At 36.2% G+C, this 19,711-nt stretch overlaps 1 protein-coding gene across 5 annotated transcripts in view; it reads left to right on the top strand.

Moving 5' to 3' along the window:
* Positions 1-1,816: 1,816 nt before the first annotated feature.
* LOC148032187 (uncharacterized) overlaps positions 1,817-19,711 on the top strand; it is a 38,581-nt gene continuing 20,686 nt past the window's right edge. Inside the window, exons 1-7 of one of the 5 annotated variants that reach the window (XR_015691582.1) lie at positions 1,817-2,388; positions 2,648-2,747; positions 3,435-3,529; positions 5,324-5,438; positions 6,095-6,219; positions 9,456-9,543; positions 17,672-18,383. Coding sequence is in view for 2 of the 5 variants with exons in the window: in XM_087682815.1 (XP_087538941.1) it covers positions 2,377-2,388; positions 2,648-2,747; positions 3,435-3,529; positions 5,324-5,438; positions 6,095-6,219; positions 6,314-6,361 (495 nt within the window). In the remaining 3 variants the exon portion in view is untranslated. The other 4 variants (XR_015691581.1, XR_015691583.1, XM_087682816.1 and 1 more) reach the window with 4 other exon arrangements.

The raw sequence follows: 19,711 nt of genomic DNA, 5'->3' as shown, positions 1-19,711 counted from the left end.
AGGATTTGGCCATGCAAGGGGCCAGATCCCTACCTATTCTTTCTCTGTATCCATCAATATTGTTTTTTGCACATGTTGAGATATGCATCAGTATTATCATTGCTATATATTAACAAGACTTCCAATGATTTCACTGCTTATTTTACCACATATATTGATGTACAAACGTTGAAGTTTTTACCAACATACATTTTGATGGTAGGTTTAACAATTTAAAACAATCACACATGTATTTTGAGGTAATATTTCTTCAATGTACCCTTTATATACTGTAGAAGACTCATTCAAATGGCAAAAGTTATATCCTACATGTACATCTTGTATACAATAATTTGCAACTAAGCCAACTTGCAGTATTCTTGATGCTCAAAAAATATGTATGCATGTAGAAATTCATAAATCTTTTCAAGCAACAAGATAAATATAATAAATGTTAGTGAAGTGAATGTGTTGACTTCAAAAATACAAATATTAATGCACAAGTTAAACATAAGCATCACTTGGTGATCCATAAGTATTAAGAGAGAGTCAAAGGAAGCATGTAGCTTCCATAAAGAAACACAGTGATTATATTTATTAATTGAGAAACACACATCATAGCAATCTTCCAAATATATATTTTTCTAAGCAAGACATCTTTAACAAATAATTATTGATGTATGCATACACTTATACTAACCATTCTTGACATTTCCATATGAGTGTGCACATGCATGTGAATGGTGAGGTTGATGCTGACATGTTGATAAAATACTCATGCTGGCCCTTCATCCACATGCCCGCCCCCCCGTAACATATAAACAAATCAATAAGTGTACCTACGATGAATAGTCTGAAATGTGCAAAGGGGTGCATAAGAATGTACTTATGATCAAGTAGGCTAGGACCTTAGCATTCTAAGAAGGGATACTTTTAAAGTAAGTGGTGGTTTTCAAAGGCAAGGGTCATCTTGTTATTTTAAACTACATATTAGTCATGGTCAACAAATATCTAATTGCACTATGGTCATCAAATGACTAGATATACATAATACTTATGGTTGGCCTGCACACACACACACACACAGTGATTCTAAGGAAGCATAGATCTATAATGATTGTGCCATGCCTTGTGATCATGAAACTAGGTATGTGTTAAATAATTTTATTGAAATATTGGAAAATATCACTTCTGTATGTTTATCATTAATTTGAATTTAGATTTTGAGTTCTATAACCAAGAAATCAATGTTAATATTAGAGTACGTATGAAATATATGCTCCAAAATTGGCTATAGAATCTAAGGAATCAAGGAGTTCTTATGGAATTTAGGAGTTAAACAAAATTCAGAACTCCACATAATCAAATCATTACCCAAAACTATGTGAGTTAAATTATAGTTCACACTAGTATATACATAACAAAAGTACTCTAGCTATACAAGTCTACCATCCACACTAATTCAACTTGATCGAAATCTTCTTTGAATACCAATCCCACAAGTCTACACCAGGTTTTGCAAAAAGCTAAGCCGAACAATTTCGCAAGGCACCCTAGATCTTTTTGAGTGTTCTATTTGCCATTTATATAGGTTCAGAAAAATATAATTGATGACATATAGTAAAAATTGCATTTTGGGAAATCTTGAAGTACATAAACTAAGGAGCACATGATGTTGCACTTCTAAAGCCGTGACCCACCACCCATAAAAAAGGGGGGGAAAAAAAAAGAAAAATGAATCCTCCCAAAAAGGGAGAAAAAAAAGCCATTACTTTGGTGATGTGGAGGTGACCTAGGTCCTTATAAAGGTATAGCTAGATTGAAGTTCGAAGCACTTTTGTCACTTGCTGCATCATTTCATCATGCCTTACCTATTGATTTTCTCTCTTTCTCTTTCTATCCCGCTCTAGAGTTCCTATTGCTAATCCCCCTCCTCTTCTTCACCCCACCCACTTGCATTAGAAACACCCCCACTTAACCTAGCATCCTTTATAGTGTCAAAAGCAAGTTATATCCCATTCATGGCATCTATAGTATAGGTCGTTTGATCAACTTTTACATCTAATTAGGACCTTAGCTATCTTCATTTGATCTTCTGTTTGGCTTGAATTTCGTTTAACCGGCAGAATTGTCGTCCTTGTGCTTATAATGTCTCTATAATAAAGAGTTAAATGGCGCTAGTGGGCGAGTTGATGATCATAAAGAAAGGATGCAAATTTATGCAGTAAAGCATGCAGATTATGTAGTGAATTAGCGGTTAATTCTCGTGCGATTATGCGGATAAAATGTGCAGGTATTCGTACTGAGTCGACAAGGTGCAGCTGACTAAATGTGGTTCTTGATTTGACAAGAATGCGACTAATTTGAATTGCGTTGCAGTACAACGGATACAATCCAATGATCAACGACGTAATGGACTGATCTTAACCGCCATAGAAACCCAATTATGATGATGCGTATATAACAATCGGTTTGATAGAATTATATATATGCATCATGCGGTCTGTAAATTGAAGTACGATTAGCTGCGTCTGATTAGTTGGATATGAACCTCAGGCGGACTGAGACAGTCCGCTAATCAATGCGACAGTATCCAGCTTGCAGGGATGAAGTTGCATCGTAAGACGTCATGGCTCCGATCCTGATATATTGCACTCATGGTTTACAGGCGCATCTGGAGGCGTGGGAGTACAATCCGACGGACGACGATCAACGGCTCGCCCACAAGTTCGATCCCAACCGTCCAGTCTCGCCGGAGCATCTGCGAGGTTAGTTAATATTGTTTCCTTGATTAGTAAAATTACTTCGATCCGTCGATAGTTGTCGTAATTGTGGAATTCCCCGGCTTGTAAATCCTGGCCTCTGATAATAATTAAGATCGAGATATTTTCCCATAAGTCTGATTAATCAAGATCAGAATGTGTCTGGTAGTAATAATCAGACAATGATTATTTTCAGACGAGTGGCGTGTAAGTCTTCTACAATAAGAAATGATAGTCCAGTGATGAGCCGAGACGGCGCAGCTACTCGAGCTGTCAAGTTGACGGCAATGCCTTATATATATATATATATATATATATATATATATATATATATAAAGTTGACGGCAATCCCTTATATATATATTTCTCTCTCTCTCTCTCTCTCTCTCTCTCTCTCTATATATATATATATATATATATATATATATATATATATATATATAAAGTTGACGGCAATCCCTTATATATATATATATATACCAAGTTGACGGCAATGCGCGCGCCTTATATATATATATATATATATATATATATATATATATATATATATATATATATATATATATATATATATATATATATATATATATATATATATATATATATATATATAGCGGGGGGACGTGCCTGCACGCGTTCAGTAAGCATGGATTTTATAATTACCATATATTTTTTAATTGTTTTTTGCGTCAGGGCTGGGGGTGCTGCGCTGGAAATTGAACATCGATAGCCCTGAGTTTAGCTCCGCCTTACAGCAAATCAGGTGGACCCGCGCCTACAAGTACTCTGTAAGCAAACTCATTTAATTAACCTTTGTAAAATTTGAGCCTTGCCCAATTATCAAAGTAAATGAAAATTTGAGCCTTGCCCAAGAGGAAGGTTTACAACCTTTGAGCATACAATCGCTTTGGTTATTTAAAAAACTACTACTACATGTAATTTGATCCAAAAATCCTTATAGAATCTTGAGCTAAAATTTTCCTATATTTATCACGAAAAATACTTTTCATAAACATCGAAAATTGAAAAACCCTTCCAAGTTCCAAACCTTGTTGGTCTTGCCAAAGCAAGCCACACATAGGCACAACCTGCCCCTTATAAAGCCAAAGCCATTAAGAGTAATAGAGAATAGTCCTTAGACATTAACATGATAATATTTGATGCTTTTCAAAAGTAACATTTATTAAAATTCATCGGCATTTTGTTCTTGAATTTTCTTAATATTTCTATCAAGTAGAAAGGGTACAGCCATTACTATTTCATATGAGGCCTACCATTAAATGTTCTTACTTGTAGATATGTTAGTTTCTCTTCATGTGCACCTCATTTATTATATTTTAGCATTGCCCGTTAGGGCATATGCTAAAGCAATGTTGCACCAGTGCTTACAAGAGTATCATGAAATTTTTTTGTTTGTGCTTACCTTGTGATCGCACAAGAAAGCATACTGAGAGAGTGTGATATCATCACTATTGGAGCAGGCCATAAATACCAAAAAGTAAAGAGCACGATTAGGTGTGAAGTAGAATGCCAGACATGCTAGGGTGATGAGATGACAAATACCTTTTTGGCTAGCCAATCGAATTTGTTAGTGCTACTAAAATTCTGTGGGAAGTACCTTCCTTCTCTATGCTTAGGGTAGCAACAATAGCCTACTTTCACCCCACTCCCCCCACTGTTTGTCCTACAATTATATGCTTGCACAGATATCCAACCCTTCTTACACCTCCTCCCCCTAACTGCAACCTAGATTTAGTGCATTGACAAGGTGGTGTCAGTGTTTGGGGGTGCCAGTTTTCACCTTGCATGCCACTTTCAAAAAAGTTCATTCCATTGATAAACTAAATGTTCTTTCCACTTGCTAAACCTCAAGAAATTCTACCGCATTCTTAAGCATAGTCCAATGTGACACTAACCTTAGTGTTGAGGAAGATCTTGTTTCAAACATTGAACTATTAAATTCCAAACTAATTTAACTAAGAGGCTAAACAAGTTGAAAGCCAAATTTTAATTAATTTTTGCACATCATCAAGCTTTCAGGTTTTTATGTTGGCTCCTAAAAATGTTTTTCATGCCCACTTTCTTGGCTCATAGGCACTTCCCTACTCCCAAGCTTCCTAGCTTTGACATCCTTCCTCTCTCCTCATCTATTGGATCCTCTATATTAGATGCTTCACTCAAACCATCAAGGTACATAAGCAAATAAAGTAAGCTAATCTTTATGACATCATCTTGAGACTTATGACCCAAAGGTACACAATGTTTCATCTATATAGATTACCTTAATATGGGGGCTATGGTTAGATTATCCTGATGAAGAAAAGTAAACATGCATAGAGCTTTTGGGAAAATGAAATTTTCCACATTAAAGGATATCAATTTTTAAAGCATCACATTCATCTCAAACATAAGGCTCAATAACAACAATCGATGTATCATGTCTTATGAGATTCTTGATATGGTTTATGTAGAAAATATATTACCATGATTGGATTGGCATCGCTTGCACCAATTAGGCATTTTCAATGACATACAATGTATGTAGTAATGAATCATGTCAATATTACATATATTTTTTGTAGGAAATAGCTACAATTGCTCCCAGAGAAATGGAAAACTATGATGACAAAGTTAGTCAATTCTTCCAAGAACACCTTCATCCATATGATGAGAGTCGATTAATTCTTAAGGGAAGTGGTATACAACTTATCCTTTCCCTAACTATACACAACTTTAGGTTCAACCTAAAATTATTTAAAAAAGCATCATAACTTTCCTTAATGATTCATTTTCATGTGAATTTTTAACTTGGTAGTAAGGAAAAAGTTTTAAGGAATGCTTGCCACATAAGTTGTATTATAAGCATTTTCAAAGTGGTCACCTCAAATGCTTTTAAGTATTCATGAAGTTGTATTTGTAGAGAAGAGCTTGAAAACCTTCAAACTCTCAAACAACGTTGAAGGAATTAAACAATAATGTTGGGTGCTTAAGAAAGTCTCTTATTTTGAAAAAGACTAGCATATGTCTAAGAAGATGCTACTTCAATCTACATTTATAAAATTTTGGGGTGATTGTGATAATGAATGTTGAGTGAACATCAAATTCCATGTTTGATATTTCTTATGAATGACTTCCACTAGGTCAATTTAAATAAGTCTTTATCTTCTTCTAATATTTTGCTTTTTTATATTCATTTTTATTTATTTAACAAGTTATTATAAGTCTAGAAGTCAAGTATCATGATATGGGCAAAGGGATGATGTTTTTCCTAACAATACATCATTGGTAGTAGCTAGAAGTTGGCATTTTAGTTCTAATTGTCAATCCATATGACTAATACATTTATATCATAGGTTATTGGGATATACGAGATTACAATGGACATTGGATAAGATCTCAAGTGGAAAGAGGTGATTTGATAGTACTCCCTCCAAGGATGTATCATCGCTTCACAGTGGATACACAAAACTATATCAAGGTACTTAATTTGAAGAAATATCATTGTGCCTAAACACATGGTATGAATACCCCTAAGCTATTTGTTCACATGATTTCTACTACATGTCTTGAAGGCAATGCTTTTGTACACTGAATGCCCAACAAGGATTGATGTGACCTGATGGTGATGATTTACAAGTCAAGTACCCTCTAAATAGATAGCTTACCTATTAGAATCATGTAGTAATATGTAGAATGTACTCATGGCTCACATTATTGCACCAAGTTTACCATCATACCAAGATATGAACACCAAGTTTATGTTATTATTTGTGTATTTGTATGCAACTAGGTGTGTAATCATATAAAAGTACTTTCACAAAAAAGGAAAAGAAATGTGTGTGGTTTGGCCAAAGGAGGAAGGGAGAGGCCATAGCCATAACTAAGTCTCCAATAATGATTGGTTACTTTGTGTGTGTGTGTGTGTGTGTGTGTGTGTGTGTGTGTGTGTGTGTGTGTGGGCTTGATTCATATGATTGTGATAATATCTGATTAATATCTAATTGCGATGATTTACAATTCATGAGGCCTCTTGGTTGAGCTCTCAATTGGAATATCACGTCATACTTATCATATCATGTGGTGTTGAAATGTGTTTGTAGCCCACATGCTTGTAAAAATTTAATACAATATACCTCATATATGCATTCACATCAATCCCTCTTGCATTATTTTAAAGTAGGCCTAGGGGATCCTTCATCTAGGATTTCTCTTCTTCTTGATGGATTTTGGTATGAGTTTCCTAGTATTATTTAATCTCTTGCTTGATAGAAATATATTTATTAATACACCCCATGCATATAGAGCTCAGATTGGTTTAAATGTTTAGTTGATACTTAAATCGTGCAGCATACTTCTTGTAATAGTTTCAATGACAACTACCATTGAGTTATGTATGTGTAAGTGCAAGTGCAATGATGTGTGCATGCATGTTCATGCAAATGCATATGTGCATTTGTGTTTATGCACATGCATGATTGCATGTCTATTGAATCATATGTGATGTTTCACGACACTCTTCAATTATGAGTCCTTTAGGCTTTCATTGTTAATTAAAACGTCCAACTTTACCTATAACTTAATCAGACTAATAGTTTTGGCTGTTGATCCCCCCCCAAACACAGGAAAGAGTATGTGAAGAATGTGTTGATGAATCAAAATGAAGAGGAACTATAGTTGGGACTTTGTACAACATCATTTATGTTTCCCCATTACAAATTGTATGCATTATCACCATTCACACCTTGAAACATAGGTGAATGTGAACATTCTTAACTAATTACTTCACTTCCGAAGCATTTCACATATACAATTAAGCATACCTAGATTCCTTGAAAATTTTACTTGTAATAATAGTTTGATGCAACCATTCTAGCATGGCCATTTTATGTCATATCCCATATCCTTGTAAGAAACCTTGTATTTATCTACACATACCTTGTATAACAAAAAAATTTAGAGTAATTTTAACTTAATGCATATACTCTCAAGAATTGCACTCCTTTGGTTCACAAGAAACTGATCCACTCTAAGGAAAGAGCACAATATGAAGCATCCACTTAGTCGATGCCAAGGCTTAATTTGTGCATAAAGAAAGTCATATAGGCTTTAGATATCCCAATGCTAATTCAAACTTTCTAGATCTTGGTAAAAGGTTCTCAATGTAGACCTTTGATCTCAACACTACTATAAACAATCTTATCCCATAGCCTACTTTTTTATTGTGAGTTTGCAACCAAACACTTAAAAAGAAGTAGTTGCATATGTAAAGGTGTGTATAATATTGAAGTATTGACTAAGGGTCTAGAACACATGACACAATGCAACAATGTCTTAAACCTAGACACAAACCTTATACTAAAAGGTCATTTGAGCATTACAAAATAGAGGCAATTCATGCACTTGTAGGGTGACTTTAGGTTAAATTGATCACGTAAGCACTACCAAATAGAGGTGGGTCATGTACTTAAGTGAGTGACTCTCAAGTGACTTGAGGCCAAATTCACCTAAGTTTAAGACCCAAGTCTACCACATAGCCCTACCCTCCTCACATACTCTACGCACAAAAATTTGATCACTAGCCATGTGTTCCAATAGCCCAAGGGTCCACCTACAAGAAATCATCTATATAATGTGTGTTCAAAGGATATTAAGAAATACCCTTTCTTTGCATGCTATAAGGCCTTAAAGTGACCCCTTTTACTTTACTAAACTTACAGATTTTCCTCAAATTGTAATTTAAAAACCCCTTTTGTAAATATAATCTTGTAAACTTTACTAAATATAATACCCTTTCTTTTGAACTCACGTGGTATCTTACATGTTTTATAAGGTGGACTCCCCATTAGGACCAATAGAGGATCTTGTAAACTAAGAAAAGTAGATAATCAATCCAACTTGTGGAAACTTTTGAACAGTGGCCTAACCAAGGAGGCCATAGGCACCATAGTGGAGCTTTTGCAAGTCAATTCCATCAACTTCAATGGAGGTACTAAAAACATGAGTTGCTAGATCAATTAAAAAAACTTAGAAGTCTTGAGACTCAGAGAGAGAACTTCTTAACAACAACTCATGAAACCAAAGCTAGGGATGCAAAGGTTGATAGTTAGCTAGCTTAGTACATTAACAATCAATTCTAATTATGGATAACATTAAAAACCCTCAATTATTACTTGGTAGGTAATCTTAGAGAGGAGGGTATGAGCCTTATGGTTTTGTAGAACAATTTAAGTTCATCATGCATCTTGCAAACCAAGGATTTGTAGCCACTCATAAGATAAAGGAAAAAACTTTCTTTTCTACTAGTAAGCAAAAATTTGCAAATGGTGCTTAGAAATAGAAGGCTAAGAAGAATGTGAAGAAAAAGAGAGTTAGATATTTTGCACGTGTTGTAAGGTGAAAGATCATATCATAAAGTATTTGTTATGGGAGCACTAGATTGTGCTCGAGAGAATAGACAAGATGCAAGATTTATTACAAGATACTTCCACACAGGGGCACAAGGTACAATAATAACTTAAAAAGGTACAAAAAATGCCACAACTTGGATATATATATATATATATATATATATATATATATATATATATATATATATATATATATATATATATATATATATATATATATATATATATATATAGGGCTTGCTTGCATGTGTTCAGTAAGCATAGATTTTATAATTAACATATATTTCTTAATTTTTTTTATGGTTAGGGCTGGGGGTGGTGAGCTGGACATTGGACATCAATAGCCCTAAGTTTAGCTCTACCTTACAACAAATCAGGTGGACCCGCACCTTCAGGTACTCTCTAAGAAAACTCAATTAATTAACCTAACCTCATTTCTACCCAACATACTAAACTACACACATATCATTGAGAAAAATACTTTTCATAAACATCAAATATTTAAAAACCCTTCCAAGTTTCGAACCTTGTTGGTCTTGCCAAAGCAAGCCACACATAGGCACAACATGCCCCCTTGTAAAGCCAAAGCCATTAAGGGTAATAGAGAATAGTCTTTAGATATTAATATAATAATATTTTATGCTTTTCAAAAGTAACATTTATTAAAATTCCTTGATATTTTGTTCTTGAATTTTCTTAATATTTCTATCAGTAGAAAGGGTACATCCATTACTCTTTCAAATGAGGCATACCATTAAATATTCTTACCTGTAGATATGTTAGTTTCTCTTCATGTGCACCTCATTTATTATATTTTAGCATTGCCTGTTAGGGCATATGCTAAGAGCCATCTTGCACCAGCGCTTACAAGGGTATGATGAAGTTTTTTTGTTTGTGCTTACCTTGTGATGGCACAAGAAAGCATATTGAGAGAGTGTGATATCATCATTATTGGAGCGGACCATAAATGCCAAAAAGTGAAGAGCATGATTAGGTGTGAAGTAAAATGCAAGACATGTTAAACTAATGAGTTGACAAAGACCTTTTTGGCCAGCCAATCAAATTTGTTAGTGGTGCTAAAATTCTGTGGGAAGTACCTTCCTTCTCTATGCTTAGGGTAGCAACAATAGCCTACCTTCACCCCACTCCCCCCACTGTTTGTCCTACAATTATATGCTTTCACAGATATCCAACCCTTCTTACACCTCCTCCCCCTAACTGCAACCTAGCTTTGGTGCATTGACAAGGTGGTGCCAATGTTTGGGGGTGCCAGTTTTCACCTTGCATGCCACTTTCGGAAAAGTTCATTCCATTGATAAACTAAATGTTCTTTTCACTTGCTAAACCTCAAGAAATTCTACCGCATTCTTAAGCATAGTCCAATGTGACACTAACAGCCTTAGTGTTGAGGAAGATCTTGTTTCAAATGTTGAACTATTAAATTCCAAAGTAATTTAATTTGGAGGCTAAACAATTTGAAAGTCAAAATTTAATTAATTTTTGCACATCGTCATGCTTTAAGGTTTTTGTATTGGCTCCTAAAAATGTTTTTCATACCCACTTTCTTGGCTCATAGGCACTTCCTTGCTCCCAAGGTTCCTAGCTTCGACAGCCTTCCTTTCTTTTCATCTAGTGTATCCTCTATATTAGCTACTTCACTCAAACCATCAAGGTACATTTTCTACAACAAATGACATTATCTTGAGACTTATGACCCAAAGGTTCACAATGATTCATCTATATAGATTACCTTATGGGGGCTATGGTTAGATCCTAATGAAGAAAAGTAAACATGCATAGAGCTTTTGGGAAAAGGAAATTTTCCACATTAAAGGATATAAATTTTTAAAGCATCACATTCATCTCAAACATAAGGCTCAATAACCACAATCGATGTATCATGTCTTATGAGATTCTTGATATGGTTAATTTTCTTAATATCAAGTCTTGCATTAAATCAATTCCGCATTCCAACACGAGAAGATGCCTCAATGTTCCCAACCAACAAAAAGCAAAGACTCATAAACAATATTATGACGGTTTCATCATAATTTTTTCCGCATTATGTTTGATTTAGTATTCCCAATTCCATTTAACGCGTCAAAGATTGCATTGATTTCATAATGGCAAGACAAATTGCAAAAGCTTCAATTGGTAGACGAAGAAAGCACAAGAACAAGCATGATATTGAGTAAGTTAAGTATCAAAGAGCATGGCATGACTTTATAAACTAGATAAGTCATGAGATAACTTGTCCAAGAACCACCAAATGAAGTCATTTTGAAGAAAAATGACGTTTTTGAATAAATATGCCATAATTCATGATTTTTTTACTCATGGAGGGAGAGAAAGCATAAAATAATCATCCCCATGCCACCATCCCATAGGTAGGCAATCAAAATACATTTTTAATAAAGCTCACTTGGCTCTTAATAAGTAGCCAAAAGAATGAGTCGACTGCATGCCCCCCATCAAGGCTATAAATACACCCCCTCTCCTTCACAAAGAAAGTAAGAAGAAAGACCTCCTCATGATGGAAAATTTTCTCTACTTCTCTTATCTATTAAAGCTTTGAGCTTGAAAGAGGAAAATACCCCCCATCTACCTCATTTTCATTTTCTCTACCCCCTGTTATGCCTTCATCCCATACAATCATACCGCTAAGTGAAACACTAGCAAAATTTTTCTGGACAAACCTCAACTCTCCTTGAACTACCACATCAATTTTGCCTGACATCCATGGCTCCGCGAGGTCATAGAAGTTTAAAAAGTCCATTTGAAGCAAGGGAAGCAAGGAATATGGCAACCGATGGAGAAAATGACACGGTAGAAATTGGCGAAACCCCGTTACTGCAAACCTGATAGAGGTAACATCTCGTCGGTTTGGAAAAAATTAATGTTTTATAAGCTTATCGCTATATTTGGCTTTAAACAATTATAAATGCATTCTAAAGAAAATGCATATGAATTGTCACTGAGGAAAATAACCTAAGTAATATAATAATTAACTCTTCGATGAAAATACTCTTTCACTTGAAAATGGATTATATGATTGTCATTAAGAAAATATCTTAATTATGGTTTATGTCGTGATATTTCTTGTTATTTCATTAATGACGCATGTGATCAAAATAATAGAAAATTGTAGATGTTATTAGGGAAGGGAATATTTTATAATTTTTTCTTGAAAATGATTCTCTCTATTTTATTTTTTTAATGATAAATATAGATATATGAATTTTATAATAATTTATAGAAAATAATTTAGATAACATCATGAAATAATCAATGCATTAAATCAACAAAAAAAATTATATAGAAAAATATATACTAAACTCACATAAATTAGGTGCATCGTAATATAATTTGATGTCTGAAAGATGAAATAAAAATTACCCTTATGATTTTTGCCTTGCCTAGAATAGAGTTTTTTGAAAAACAATCAACATTGCACTTAAGACATAGCTAAATGGAAATTGATCTTTCTAGATAACGTTGAAAGTTTGAAAAATGGTTGGACATCATCGATTAAACCATAGAATATGAGTAGAATAAAATAAAAATTATTTTCTTACTGAAAACACACGCAATGTTAATATTAATGATTATATTAGTGAGAGCGTCAATATCATGAGTTAACCCACATATGAATCAACGAAAAAACTTAACCTAAAATATCGAGAATATTGAAGCAAAAACAACTATGAAATACTGGACAACCCTGAAACTATCAGTATCAAGAAATTAAATAAATATCGGAAGTCTATATGACTTGTTGGACATTGATAAGAATTTGTCGATACAAAATTTAAAGTCTAAACAGGCTTGAAAGAGTATTTGAAATCCTACTAAGCGCAGGTTAGGGTAGGGTAGCACATGAATTGCCTACCATAGGTATAAATGCCCATATTATCTTTTAGGGAAAAAATACCAAATTTTTCATAAGGATAAAATAGACTTCAAATTCACGAAATAACTTGCAGATCCCAAAAAAGAGTTGCAAGTAGAAAGTGAAACCCTAAGAATAAGGTGGAACCTTAAAAGAGAAACCCTAGATTTGGGTGGGGCTGCTTTGTATGCTTAAAACACTTGCTGATGTTTCTTTTTAATTTGTGCATGCATTGATGGTTGCATAGGAAAGATTGATTGTGCTTGCAGTAGTTAGATCTGATTGTAAATATATAATCATGATAATAAGAGAAAAGATCATGCTATGCCTCCCCCATGGCTAGATGCAGGACAAGCCCCAATAGTGAGAGGTCACTCAGTGAGGAATCCGTTAGGCAAGAGGTAGCAGGAGTGCTAGGGGCGCTCTGGCTATAAATCTCTTGATCACTCCTAGGAACTGCTTGATCCTCACACAAATCAAGATGGGATCCTAGAGTCCTCAGGACTAGTGAAGGAACGAAAATATTATAGGGTTTCTTTTGTTTTGCATAGACACAAGGGATTTTCTTGTGAATAGAGGTTTATCTTCTATGTAGGCAGAAGGAAAAAATCATTGTCAATAATTTTAGGAAATAATAAATAAATATGTTTTGCCAAAAGACTATTTTCTCTGTCTTTGTGTTGTGCCCTAAAAATTACACGAAGGAACCTATGATAACGGGTTAATTAACAAAGCTACTTTTATACGCCATAACTTAATGTGATAGGTAATTAGAAAACTAAAGAAAACCATTTGTTGGAAGTGGGTGGGCAAGATCCCTAACGGATGCGTCCTATGGATGGGTGGTCCCAATAAGCTGGGAGCTTCTCTCAAGAGATTGAACAAAACTTTAATTAGGAAAAATTAAGTAGAGTCGAGTATTGACTTACCTAGGGTCAGGTCTTAAAACCTTGATCAGAAATTATCTTAGGGGAAAGGTGTGGCAACTGAGTCAGAACTCCGTTAAGATTCCCTAAATCCTATTAATATTAGTGAGTTTGGGGATCTCCCAATTCCCATTTTTTGAATGCTAAAAAGGTGGCACTCGGATAACATGCCCATAAGCTTCTCAAAACCATATAATATGACCTATCATTGGAAAGATCTTGAAAAATGGAACCTACTGAGCTATAAAGCACTCGATTTGGAGTTATAGTGTTCAAGTTATGACAAATCCAAAGATTTGACCACATGTCCCAAACTTATGGGAAATTCCCATATATTCCCAATATGGTGTTTTAACTAGTTATACTGGAAAAAAGTGTTACACTCCATGAACCAAAGGATAACTACGAACACTCCAGTTGGATGAGAAGCTCTTATGGGACACTTTCGATGGAGCTAGTTGATGTATCGAGACCTCAATTATCAAATTAGGACCCCGAGCTTGCACATTGATCCTTATGGGGACGGCCGTACCTTTCGTTACAGGGTGGGCTCTGGGAAACCTAGACAATAGACCACATGCATTCTCGCGAGTGCCAGGCGAAGCCATCTAGGATAGTTTCTTGATGGACCACTAAACGTGCTACCAGGGAATTGTTAGGTACGCACATGACAAGTGGGATTGTCTCCAATTGAGGATGCAGGTTTTCATAAAGTATTATAGCTTTGTGTGATCTACATATACAATAACTTTATCGGTTGCACCCTCTAGATGATGATGCTAAGTATCAAAGGCATCTACAATGGCAAGGAGTGTTTATCTCTAGAGGGGAGAACTTCCTTGAGTGAAATGCCACTGGATGCATATGACCATCATCTCCATGCTGGGACAAGATGCCTCCTAAGGCATAGTTTGATGCATCAGTCTCCAAGAAAAATGGCTTGATAGGATCTAGGTGGACTAGGATTGGGGCAATGGTGGTAAAAGTGGTCTTTAGGGTTTGGAAGGCCATCTTGGCTTCTTAAATCCATGAGAACTTTGAGTTTCTTGTGAGTCTAGTGAGTGGATGTGACTATCTTTTAGTAATCCTTGATAAAAATCCTATAGAAGTTGGCAAAGCCAAGGAAACATTGGACATCCTAGACATGTGTGGGTGTCTATCAATCAAGATTAGTCTCGATCTTCTTGGGGTCCATGAAGATTCCTCTATGGGAGATAGTGTACCCCAAGAATTCCACTACTATCTGATGGAAGAAACATTTCTCCAGTTTTGTATATAGTCCTTTTTCTCTGAGTTTTTCTAAAACTAATTTTGCATGGTTCTCATGCTTCTTTGGATCTTTTGAGAATATCAAGATATCATCCAAGTATATAACTACAAACTCATCTAGGTGCTCTCGAAAGATATCATTCATCATATGTTGAAACACTACAAGAGCATTGGTGAGACCGAATTGCGTAAAAACATACTCAAAGTGACCATACCTTATGCGGAAGGCTGTCTTCCATTTAGCTCCTTCTCTAATTTGTACAAGATTATAAGCCTCTCATAGATCAATCTTTGTGAAGATCTTGGCTTTTCCAAGGCATTCCAAGATCTCTAGTATCAATAGAAGGGTATCGATTCTTCATTGTTATCTTATTGAGTCCCCAATAATCCATACACATTTAAAGTGACCAGTCTTTCTTCTTCACGAACAGAATTGGGGCTCTAGCAAGAGACTTCAAGTGCCTAATGAACCCCTTGGCTAAGGTCTTATCAATGTTCTTGCGTAGTTCAGCTACTTCATCAGAGGATAGTCTGTAGATAGGTCCAAAAAGTAGTTGATCCCCCTCATGGAGTTCTATAGCACAATCATATGGTTTGTGTTTACGTAAGAGATCTGCATTCTTTTTTTCAAATACATCTTGGAATTCTTGATACTAGCTTGGTAGCTCAACTAACTCATCCTTACTAGATTCTTGAGATGGTATATGATATATCATGTATGTCGGTTCCTACCTTGCTATGTGCATAAAGGATTTGGCTCATAGATATACTGACTTTCCTTGACTTTTGGGATGTGTAATCTTTTGCTTGACCTAATCAATTTATAGGTTGTGTTTCTTTAGCCAAGGCATCCCAAGGATGATTGAATTTGCGGGATTGGATATGACATTAAAGTATACACACTATTTGTGATCGCCAAGAGTTACCATGACTAGTCAAGTTTCCTTGGTAATATCACCAGATGCTAGAGGTCTTCCATCCATGACTTTAGCTATTGTAGGATGAGTCCTTTGGAGTACTAGAATCTGATATCTATTCACAAGGCTATCATCAATGAAACATCCAAAGGCCTCAGAGAGTCGTCCAGGGCTTTGAGGGAAAGGGTCTTTCTTAGTAAGACCATTTGGACTATGACAAGGAAAGTTTCCATGGGTGTGGCTAGGATTAAGACACCCTTTCTTAGTTGGTTGTATGGTGTCATGACACTGCGCATCTACCACTGCAAACCTAAGGGCGGAGTTTTTTGCCAAGATTTTGGACTCTTTAGTCAGCATCATTATGAGTTTATTTTCCGTTGTGTATCTTTTGTGTTTGCATTTGCATGACGCACGAGTACATGTAGTTAGGCTAGGCACAATTTCTTCAATGCATTCATAATTTTTTGCATGAAAGCACCGCTCGATTGATTGCATAGCATGGACTCAAAATTGCAAACTGCTTGAGTGATTGGGCATGAAGTTCTTTTCTAAAGAATGTTTTTGATAGGGCACAATTCATGGAAAAATGGATCACACGAAGAAGACTCGAGGACTTGATGAAATTTGGATATTGCCAGTGTAGATGATATACTCTCCATAAGCAAAATTGGAACAATATTTAGCAGTCCATGAAAGCTAAAAGTTATCCGCTCATATTATGGACATTTAAGTGGAGTAATGATACATCCAACACTTACATTCTTTGTGAAGATGGATAAAACAAGCTCTACAAAAAGAATGTTGTTGTGTGTTCAAAATGAGCATCGATAACATGTATCTTGCACAATGAAACAACTTTCCATATTGGTACATTCTGTATTGACAAGGCTCATCGAAATTTCACGTACCTTGGATAATGGCCTCTCTTGGAATCTATTGAGATATTAATTACCATTGCAGAGTCTTGAAATGGAAGAGTGTCGTATACCCATACGATCATCAACATGATTCCGCACACTTTGTTGAAACCACATCACCACCTTGACCAAGAGAAGAGACAAAAGAAGAACGCCTTTGTTATTAAGGAGATGAAGAAAAAGCAAGAGAGCAGGACGTATTCAATGACGTTAACATTAACATCAATAAACGGTGCTTTCCTGCTACGAAGAAGAAAGTGTCATTATTGACAATAATATCCGAAGCTTTTTTATGCTTTCTCGGAGTGGCACCGATTATAAAACCGAAGAAGTGAGGGAGGTAGGGGGGGAACAAAACGAAGAAGCAACAGCCAAACTGTCCTCAGACTGCAAAATGCCTTCTGTATGGACGTGACCAGGCACATGTTCCTTATGGGGATCACCATCCGGCAGAGCTGGCCCTGCGTCTCCCATGGCGCGCGCTCTCTCTCTCTCTCTCTCTCTCTCTCTGAGCTCCTTCCCAAATTGGAGCCTACCACGGAGCGTTTTATATTATTTTTCAAGCTATAATCGTGGGCCTCTTGATCACTTCCTCCTCCATGCAGCCACAAGCTAGATGCGACGACAGAGCAGGATCAGACGTTGCTGCGATGAAGGCGGAAGTCAAAGGTGACAGAGCAGCAGCTGAAGACAAAGGTGATGAAGGACGGGATGCTGCAGTACCATACGACGTAGTTGAGTGGGGAGCAAAGCGGACGACGGGACGATGAAGAGTCAGCTACACTACTCCACCATAGCCACCCTCCTCCCCACTCTGAGTTTCGATCTATCCTCCTTGGCATCATCCAAAACATACTCCATTTTTACAACCTGTACGTGCTGAGCAGCGTCCATCCCTTAGTCTCCAAAAGCAGCAACTACAATACATCAGCCTTATTGTTATCATGCCTTTGGACATCTCGCAACTCCGCAGTTGCAGCACTCTCCCTTTCTCGTGACACATCTTTGGCTTCCATGGCTCCAAATACGAACAATGACTATGAATTCGGGAGACATTGACAATTCTGGTGGAAGATTTTGTTCAAAACATTTGTACTATCGAATATGTTCTCAAGCCTTCCACTTAGCCATTTAAATGCAATACTTGAAGGCTCATTTCTTGTGCTCCTCTAGCAAACTCCCTTCCATTCAAATTTATCCCTTATTACCTGGAAGTTCCTTCTTCATCAATACCAAATATCCCCTCTCTTTCATGCTTAACGTAAGCTCTCTTGTGACTAAACTTGGGAATTCTCTTGTGAATTGATTCTTCTATTCTATCCCTTGTGAGTAGTAAACAAGAGATCTATATATGAGAATATACTGAGACAAATTTGAAATCTATGCTGACACATGAAATCGTTCGAATCAGAATCCTAACCATTCCATCACTCCATGTATTTATCTTGATTTGAGTAAATCTTGATCTATTATTCCCATCTCGCTTAGTGTCCCTGCGACGAGCAGCATTCATGAACTCGCTGTGCGAAATCCCGTGCGACAACGGTTTACAATTCGATGTCCTCGTTTTCCTACTCAAGGATGGTTGTAGCAACTCTTGGGGTTCTTACCCTCTTATTTGTGCAATTTAGGGTGATGTCGCTAGGTTTCCACAATATAGGCATAGATGATTCTCTCTTCATCTTTGCTTTTCTTGTGGGGTGGTCAAGGGTTGGAATTTGGTATTATCTATTTGCATTAGTTCAAGCTTGGTTTCTTCTCTGATTAGGTCTTTGATTAGGGCTGGGCTCCATTGGCAAGGCCTTAATTCTTCTCACTTTTCTTACTTCCTCTCAAACAATCTATTATCATACTAGATGGCTTGTATGATATAATCATTGAGTGTCTTTGCCACCTCAAGCATAGTAGGCATGAGGTCCTTGATGTCATCTCAAAGACCCCATCTAAATTGGTTGATAAAATACTCCTCATGCTAAGTGAGGTCAGAGATTAATTGCCTAAATTCAGATGCATAAACATAGGCATAGTGGTTACCTTGTTGTAGCTTCCAAAGTTTTGTTTCTACTACTCGACCAATGTCTATATATAGAAGTGAGCTTGCAAAGAAATGCCTCGCTGTTATGAAGTACTTGCATATATTTTTCCAAGATTGGGACGAATCATGATAAATCTTGAGCACAAAGCAAAGTCCCAATGAATCCCACCTTGGAAGCATAATCTAGATACCTATCTGATTGCATGTACATATAGAGCTTTACTTGTTGCGGGAATTCCCTGAACTTCAAATAGTCACCATTGAACTTCTCTAGCATGCTAATCTTGGGTTCTCTTGTTGGGGGTTGATAGACATGGGGAATCATCTGATCACTTCCTTTGCTGTAAGTTTCAAATCTGGTCTTGCATATCATGAAGTGCAAGGCCTAGATGCATAGGGGATTCTATTTGACATTGCACTTGTTGTTCATTTAAGTCTTCCATTGGTTATTGGAGATTTTGAAGGGAGGCCACGATTCTTTCAAAGGTCACCTCCATAGTGCTCAATCAAGCTAGAAAGTAGTCTTGCCAAGCTATTATGGGAGCACTAGGCTATGCTAGAGAGACTAGACTAGATGCAAGATTTGTTACAAGAATTTTGATTACAAGAT

The sequence above is a fragment of the Lygodium microphyllum genome, chromosome 8, assembly GCF_053477565.2.
Source record: "Lygodium microphyllum isolate KBCC chromosome 8, Lygodium_microphyllum_v1.1.10, whole genome shotgun sequence".
Lineage (NCBI taxonomy): Eukaryota > Viridiplantae > Streptophyta > Polypodiopsida > Schizaeales > Lygodiaceae > Lygodium > Lygodium microphyllum.
Note: the sequence above shows the minus strand (reverse complement) of the source record. Positions and strands in the feature narration are given on the sequence as shown.